Here is an 8,493-nt window from a genome sequence, read left to right on the forward strand (position 1 = left end):
CCGTTGACAGGCAGCCATGATACCAGAGCCTGTCTGTATAATGTCTTGTGACGTCAGTTTTCACTACTGCACATGTGTGTCAAAGACAGAAAGGCAGATGTGGCAGTGGAAGGTGTCAAAGCAGTTTGGAGAGAAAAACAAAGTAAAGAACAAAAAAAAGAAAAAAGAAAACGATTAATCGATTATTAAATTAGTCATCGATTATTTTAATAATCGATTATAGTCGTCAATTAATCGTTGCAGCCCTATATTGCATGGTAAAAACAGAAGCTGCACTTCATATTAGTGACAAACTTTGGTGTTTTTTGAAGAGTTACTTTCATTTTTGCTTCTACTTTTCAATTAAAATAAGTTTCCATTCTCGGAAGGTTTCTAAGGTTCTTCTTCTACATATTAAAGTTGTTAAACATCTGACTGGCGCACTACTGCTACTAGTGGTGAGAAAGTGTATTGCACTTTATTCAAAATCAATGCAGTCCCGCGGCCCTCTGCGGCCCAAAGTTAAAAACTGTTGATCTTTTGAGGCCCTCAAGGTGGCGCTCGCGGCCCAGTTGCCCATGGGTTAAGAATCTCTGTTCTATACGAGCTTTCACGAGCTGCAGGAGGTCGGTGGGTCAAGCTCCAGCCATCTGTCAACTTCTCCCTCTGTCGTCCACAACTTCTTTTTATTTTTCCAGGTGATACAAGATGTTCTAACCCTTCCCTCCTCAAGGTGTGTCCAAATAAACTGGCCTGTCCCAGCATGATTTTTTTCATTTGCTCTTGTGAACACCTCTTCTTTGRGCATTGTGTCAGTATATGAGATCTTGAGCATTCTTCTTAAAAACCACATTTCTGCAGCATTCATGATGTTAACAGCTTTTTGGTTCATGGTTCAAGTTTTGCGTTCATATTTCACAATGGGAATAAAGTAACACTCCAACACTCAGAGTCTTCACAGAGGCGGACATTTTGTACTGTACTCTACAGTACTGGTATATATCATGCTGTATATTTTATTTGATCCAGTCAGAGGGGCTTTAGGTCTATAAGGAAGGAGAGCCACCTTGTTTTAAATAAAAGAAATGATTTTTAAGGTCAACGTGTAATGTCTAGGTTCTAACTTAGTAAACACTCTGTATCAGTGAATAACCAAACTGAAGTACTCATACTCTGAGAAAAACTGCAAGAAATCAAAAAGAACCACAGATGTGAGTGTTAGAAGTTAGGTAAATACCTACAAACCAAACTTTTTGAAGGTCTTGATATATTTTTTCCTCCTTTTATGCTCACCTATTTGTTTTGTTTTATTGAACGCACTACGATCAAGTGCTGGACGGGTTATAGTCCATATTTTAACCTRCGTTGTCTAAGATCACAGAAATAAATCACTAAATGACAAGGACGCAGTGCTGCACTGACTCCACTGTATGTGATTTATCCTGACATGAAATGAATGTTGTGGTTATGTGGCTGTCTAAATACAATTTATTAGACAACTTTCCACATAAATAACTGCAAATAACAATTTAAATGTCTATTCATTTTTATGGTACCATATTTTAACCAATATTTCTTAATTAGTCTCAATCCTGAAAAATAAATTTGTTTTTAATTTATTTGAATACAAAAATAAAACTGTGTTTAAAACAAAAACTGTAAACATTCAGTCTACAGCAGCAGATAGAAATGCAACAGATGTCTCATTAAAAGGGCTTAAACTCTATTAGTCAGTCACTGCTGCTAAACGTTGGTAAAAACATTGTTGTGTGTCTTTTTCTGTTACCATTATCCAGCCTGTTTGGCAAAATGTACACAATTACAACAATCATGCAAAAATTATAGTTCATTTCTACAGGGCTGTTTGAGACGTTGCATTAAGTTACTGAAACAATGCCAAGAAGATTGTGCACTTTAATTAATGTCAAAGGCAGTCAAACAGTCTTCCAATATTAAGTGTGGGACTTTTTCTTCGCTAGGCAGAGCATTTATGCATTACATGGTGATGATGGATGTTTTGTTGCCTCCGTGTTCGCCTGTAATTGCTTTTCTTTACTCATCCTGTGAGTCTAAACCACAGGAAAAAAAACTTTCATATAAGGAGTTAAAGTTTTAGGAGTAGGGGGCTATGTAGAAAAAGTAGGGGCTGATCATTTATAGAGATCAATCAAAAGGGGCCACCCCCATGAAAATACAACGTGTATTGTAGAACATCTAATGAAYTTTCCTGGCATCTGGAACAAGGCTAGGAGTTGAAGAGTCCAGAATCTGCAGTTTTTGAGAAAATTAGTGAGAATTTTTTCATTTTGTCTCCAAGTGTTGACTGAGTGTTGTGAGAATATCTGTGTATCATGTAAAGGAGACATATGCAAAATCCACTTTTTTAGCAGTCACATGCATTTTGTTGTGCACTTGGGAGTCTCTAGGAGTGTAGAAAAGTTTAATTTAGTTTCTCCCAGTGCTGCTGTTTTTCAATCTATTCAGTTTTCTCTATTCACCATTACATTTTTTAAACAATAACGTCACAGTATTTGCTGCGGAACTGCTAAACAAGGTCATGGACTTCCAGCTAAACAATCTCACAAATCTACAGTTCTGCAGGTTGGTTGTCTTCATCCTCCTCTGGCTCTGGGTCAGACTCTGGCTCCATGTAAGGCTGGATGAACAAGTCTTCTGTTGTCGACACCTTCTAATCCAATTGTGTATAAAAAGTTTTGTTCCACTACATAATCGTTTTTCTGCTATCAAACTACAAAATGGCTGAAAGGGGTGGAGTGGGACAGGGTGTGAAACGCCTCATTTGCATTTGAAGAGACAGTGCCAAAACGAGTTGCTCCAAGTCACAGATCAAAAAAGTGATGGAGGGGTTAGTACAGCTACAATAACCAGGAACTCAGACCAAAGCTCCACTTAATGTAGACCACAACTGAATGATTTAAATGTCAAAAAAAAAATTTAAAAGCATGACATGTCCCCTTTAATAAGAGTTTCAATAATTTAATGTTTCATTTTTATTGTTCCATCCACAGCTAGCTTGTGGTGAGGCAAGAAAACATCTTAGTGATGAATGTCATGTCATTCATAAAGTAGAAATAACAGTACCAAATGTATGTTGAAGAAAAATCAACAAATGTGCATAAAATCAGATAAAAAGGAGCGTGTCGTGTGTCTAATGTAGTGGAACAATTTGACATTAGTTTTGTGTCAGTGGGTAACATTACCTAAAAGTTATTGATTTTGGTTTCTAAAGGGTTGTTCATTTGGTAATTTATTGATGGTCTCTAAGTGAACCACTATGTGGAGAAGGAACAAGCAGCCAGAGTGCAGCTGACAGAAATCAGACAGCCTGTACCGGGTTAGACTGGAGGACAACGCTAAAATCCCAGAGCACAAATATCCAATATTCAACCTGAAACTAACTCCACTGCAGTCTTTCTGAATGGGAACTCCCACTGGACAAGTTTAAATTCATGACTTATAAGTAGGACATGCCTATTTCCCAGTACAACTGGATCACTGCAGAATTAGCTGGTGACAATGTGGCTGAATAGAGATTTTACACGGTGAATTTCACCAGCTGCTGGCTACTTTTGAACCCTATGAAGAAGCTGCACCTAAGTTTGTAGATCGGTGCAGTTTCGGAATCCCATCAGCGAAATGGAACTCTAACGACACAAGCTTTTTATGACTTGCAACCAAACCCTAAATTGGCCTCAACAGTAAATGTCAGTTTGTAACTAGGTGTCGTTTTTCTCAAGGACTTAACTGGCAAAAATAGTTTAGGTAATTTAATACTTTGAAATGTTATATTACACTGTGGTTTCGGGTGAGGGGTCTGAGCTGTTTAAGCAGTCAGACTGGAGAAAGTTGGGGGAGCAGGTTTGCATCCAGTGACCACATCTCTGCAGGCTCGCTCCCCTGATGACAGGACTCAGACCCTCCTGAGACAGCAGTGCTGACAGCTCGTCAAAAGGTTTCACGACACAAAAAATCTGAAAGCCAATACACTCCAGAAAGGAAGAGGAGCAACAGACCAGGGTGTGTAATTTTTCTAAGCTATCGGTTAGCGTTCAGAATTTAATTCAACTTAATTAACGGTATATTTCTTACTCAAGCTTCCCGATGTTTTACACGGAGGACAAATTAAGTCAGAAAATATTGGTTTATCGACTGCGTGTGCCACTGTCGAGGAGTGAAACAACACAGAAAATTAAGAACACTTGGAGAAAACTGGACAAAAAAATGAATGTGCGCCAGTAATTTTTTTTTTCTCTGTTATTAAACAGCCTGTCAATGACTCATGTGAGATTGTTTAAAGCCTCGGTGTTGAGGTGCCTGCCTCGCTGCAAAGAAATACAGCTCAATAAAGAGTTGCAGGGATACTCCATTACTTATTTACATAGTGCTGCCGCTGCAATACCTTTGTAGTCGCAGTAGGTTCCATAGGCAAAAAGGTTCAGGAGCTGGTACACGGGTGCATGAGGGCCATTCTCCAGCTGTGGTTTGGAAACAAGGTAAAAGAAAAATGAAAAACATACAATTGCATTTCATCYATCCAAACTGAGTAGGTCTGACAAAATGTCTAACTGCAACTGTAAAGGTTAGAAACACCAATAAAACCATAAGAATAAATAAATTAAAAGCTCGAGTCTGAAAAGGAAGATGGTTTAATATGCACATCAATGTCTGTCTGCAGATCTTTTGAATCGGATTACATTTTACATCCCTGGTCACTCACACYGTTTCTCAAAGACTAACCAGACCATATTAAGAATTTTAATTGCAAATTTTTTGCTCGTCAAAAAACACCTGAGGTGTCCAAGACTCCCACCAGGCAAGGCAGATGCTTTCCTACCGTTTTTTTTTATTTTTATTTTTTTGGTTTAACCAGTCAGGTGTTAGACTTAAAATTTAAAAGGACTGAGGTGCATTTTGTCTTACTTCTATCATTGTAACACTGATTTGACAAGTTTTAAACAGGAAAGGAAAGAAAACTAAATTTAAAAAATTGTATTCTGTTAATCACACATTTGAAAAGTTGATGCTTGATAATGTTCAAAATTATCTTTCTTTTTGCCAGAGGAATGCTATGTGACGAAAAAAATTGTACAATTAGCAAATATTATCAACTTATCTAAAGACAAAACTACAACGGAKTATTAGAGCCAGATTACAAGAATTGTTATATTTTTAATAACTAAAATAAAGTCATAATATCATTATTATTAAACCTTTATTTTAACATGTAAGTCAGTTGAGAACCAATTCTCATTACAATGATGACCTGGTCAAGAAGCAGCAATAACTGCCAGAAAAAAGTTGAAAGAATACGAGAATGAAGCCATTAATATTACAAGGTAAGGGTTTAAGTAAGAATTTATTTGTAATAATATGAGAATACAGTCATAATATTACAAGAATTAAGTCGTATAATTATTAGAATATATTGATATAATTGTGAACTCCTACACCTTAAAGAAGTCTTACCACTGTRTTAAAATGAGRAATGTTGAGCATCTTCTGAAGTTATACTTTGATATGTGTTTAACAAATAAAGAAATACTTAATCTTTTAACACATCAGCAACAAATGATCAGTAGCAGGACTTTTGAAACGATTGTGTAAACGACCGTGTCGATTTCAAAGAGGCTTTCCTTGTATTATTTGGACTTTATTCTCATTATTTAAAAAAAATCTCAGTCAGGCCCTAATACTCCATCGTATAAAACAGAACAAAAAGAAAGTGAATAATCTATGAGTAGGATAAAGCCTTTCCTTTGATTAAAAAGCAGAAAAAAGGAAACATATTCAAGCTGAAAAATCACAGAAGCTTTGTGTGGCATCAAAGGTTTGTCACTCTCTTGTTTAGGAGAACTTCTGCACTTTTTAATTCATACATTTCTTTAGAGGACAGTCTTTTAAATTATGAATAAAGACAACTTGTAGACAAATGCGGATTCAAACTAAGAGTGAATGATCATCCTTTGTTGCATATTTTTCATTTGCTTCAATATGTTTTTATTTTGTCTGAGTCATAGTTTCATGTTTCTCATTTCCTCAATCACAAATTTAACCTGGCCATTTTTCCCCCTCTCTTGCTCATTTGCAATAAACACAGGGCTGGAAATTTTTTTATAGCCGCATCCCTCAGACATTTAATTTCACAATATTGTCTTCAATTTTCTGAAGTGATGCTTGTGTTCCATTTCATCAGCATGAAGTCACATTATAGTCTTTTAGTAAATGAGGACAAATGCAATTTCACAGTTTAGTTCGGAATAGTGCTTCAAATCCCTTGCAAAAATTACGGCTGGTCAGATATGCTTTTAATTTTTTTGCTCAGGAGCTTTCTAATAATAGATCTAGTGTTGGAGTATGATTTTATTTCCACAATAATGGTTATAAATTCCTGTATATTCTGATAATTAACTCTGTAGGTGTGATGATGCTGTTATAAATTCAATGTATAGGAAAAAATCAGGTGAAGAATGTGGATGGATGTTAATTTGGAACAGAAATGTGATAAAAGTACTTTCTACTTACAGTATAGGACAAATTAAAAAAGAAATGTTTCATTCAAAACATATAATCTTGATGGATTATTTGCATCATCAGATTTTTCCATGGGTCTTCCACGTCTAAGTAGATACCAAAGACAGGAAGTGTTAATATGTTTTCCTGCACAGCTCAGTTGTGACTGTAGCATTGTGAGAGACTATTCAGGGTGTAACGGTACAAGTTTGTACCAATCCGTCACAGTACAAACGTCTGGCGTGGGTACACTGAAGTACACGACAAATAAATTTGTCACAGCTGATCGTTGTTTCCATCTAGAAACAGGAACATGTTTTATTTAACAGCTTTTTACTAACCGCCAGAAGAAACACGAGGAAGATACAGTTTATTTAATCTCTACAACAAACACAACATGAACGGTTGTTCCAGAGTAATATGCAGAAACATAAATATATTCCAGTTTGTTTCAAATCAGCWGCATGGAAAAGTTTCCTGGTCATTATTAGTGGAGAAATGGCAAGCTGTTGTGTCATACAAGTCATTCAAAACCTTTATATTTATTCAATAACCCAGATGTCAAGAATCACTTTCCCCACACTAGCTCTCAGCTACCTCAGAAAATAGAACAGTGTTTCACATATTATTTATTTACATCGTGGGATGTTATTTAGTTCTCTGTAGTACTTTCTATCAAGTTTAGGTCAAATGAACTGAAGCAAACATCAGTTGTTTTGCTTTTTTTAAAACCAACAGAAAAATACTTTTCTTTCTGTAGCACACTGTTTACAGTTAATATATATCCTTTGAGCATCATCATCATTACAATGTACATCAAGGAACTAAAGCCCTAAACCATAAGTCATTACATTAAACGGTCGCAAGTTAGTGCTTTTATTTTGACATATTGCTTCCACCGGCGGAAGTGAGAGCCTTCATGTCAAAACAGCTAAAACTTTCATTTTGCTGTGAGACTTCTGGRACAATAAAGGCAATGTTTTTCAGAGAAGTGTTATCGGAGAATTCACAAGCTGTGGAGGAAGACGAAGAGGATCTTGATAAAAATGAGGAAGATGAGCACATTTGCAGAGAACTGGAGGAAAATAGGTCAAATGTGGTTAGAATGAATGCTGTTAGCATGAACGCTAATAATAAACAAAGTGACAAAAAACAGAAACTAAGGCTACGTTCACACTGCAGGGCTCAATGTCCAATTCTGATTCAGGTCTTTTGGCGTGGACGTTCACATTATATTTTAAAATCGACTTCCAGCTGACTCCTTTGTGAACTCTTCACGACCCTGATGTGACCCGTCTGTGACATGATGACATGACGTCAAATACAGCTGGCTTTTTACAGAACAAGCTAAACATGGAAGCTAAATATTAGCATGTTGATTCTGTTGTGCAATCAGAGCCAATTAAATAATTATGCGACATGCTTATTTATTATAGTGTTTATACCTGAATCTGCCTCTGACCGGATGCTCCGGTGCAGCATTTTATTTTTGGAACAAAGCAACATATTGTAAGTAATGTATCGATCAAATAACTTYGTATCGATAAGGTCCGGCTTTGGATGCTACATGGAAAATTTAAAGAATAAAGATGAAGCAACTTCTGTTCTGTAACTGAAGATGTGTGGAGCTACAAGATTTAAACTGCATGATTGTTAGTGTCATTATTATTTCTATATGGATCAATGCATCTTCATTTGTATATCTGTTAGCAAAATATCTCATGAACCACTGGATGAACATTAATTAGACTATGTAAAATAATCATTGGATGTACCTTAATAACCAACTTGTGGATTCAGACAGAAGACATGCATTCCTTTGGGAAAATACTACTTCTCCTTCAGTCTGCAGTCTGAGACATTTTCTAACTGACGTATTTACAGACCAAATAAGTAGACAAAATAATAGGAGGGTTTCACGTGACGTCACAATGCAGTGCCACTAGAGCGCGAAGTTTGGATGGAGGTCGGAAGTGGAAAAAG

General features: G+C 36.4%; 1 protein-coding gene across 2 annotated transcripts in view; it reads right to left on the reverse strand.

Moving 5' to 3' along the window:
• Positions 1–8,493, reverse strand: part of cops7a (COP9 constitutive photomorphogenic homolog subunit 7A) — a 27,905-nt gene that overhangs the window by 11,266 nt on the left and 8,146 nt on the right. For both annotated transcript variants that reach the window (XR_001310625.1, XM_014013446.1), the window contains exon 3: positions 4,400–4,475. Coding sequence is in view for 1 of the 2 variants with exons in the window: in XM_014013446.1 (XP_013868900.1) it covers positions 4,400–4,475 (76 nt within the window). In the remaining variant the exon portion in view is untranslated. The remainder of the gene's footprint in view (positions 1–4,399; positions 4,476–8,493) is intronic.

The sequence above is a fragment of the Austrofundulus limnaeus genome, unplaced genomic scaffold (assembly GCF_001266775.1).
Source record: "Austrofundulus limnaeus strain Quisiro unplaced genomic scaffold, Austrofundulus_limnaeus-1.0 Scaffold101, whole genome shotgun sequence".
In the NCBI taxonomy this organism is placed as follows: Eukaryota; Metazoa; Chordata; class Actinopteri; order Cyprinodontiformes; family Rivulidae; genus Austrofundulus; species Austrofundulus limnaeus.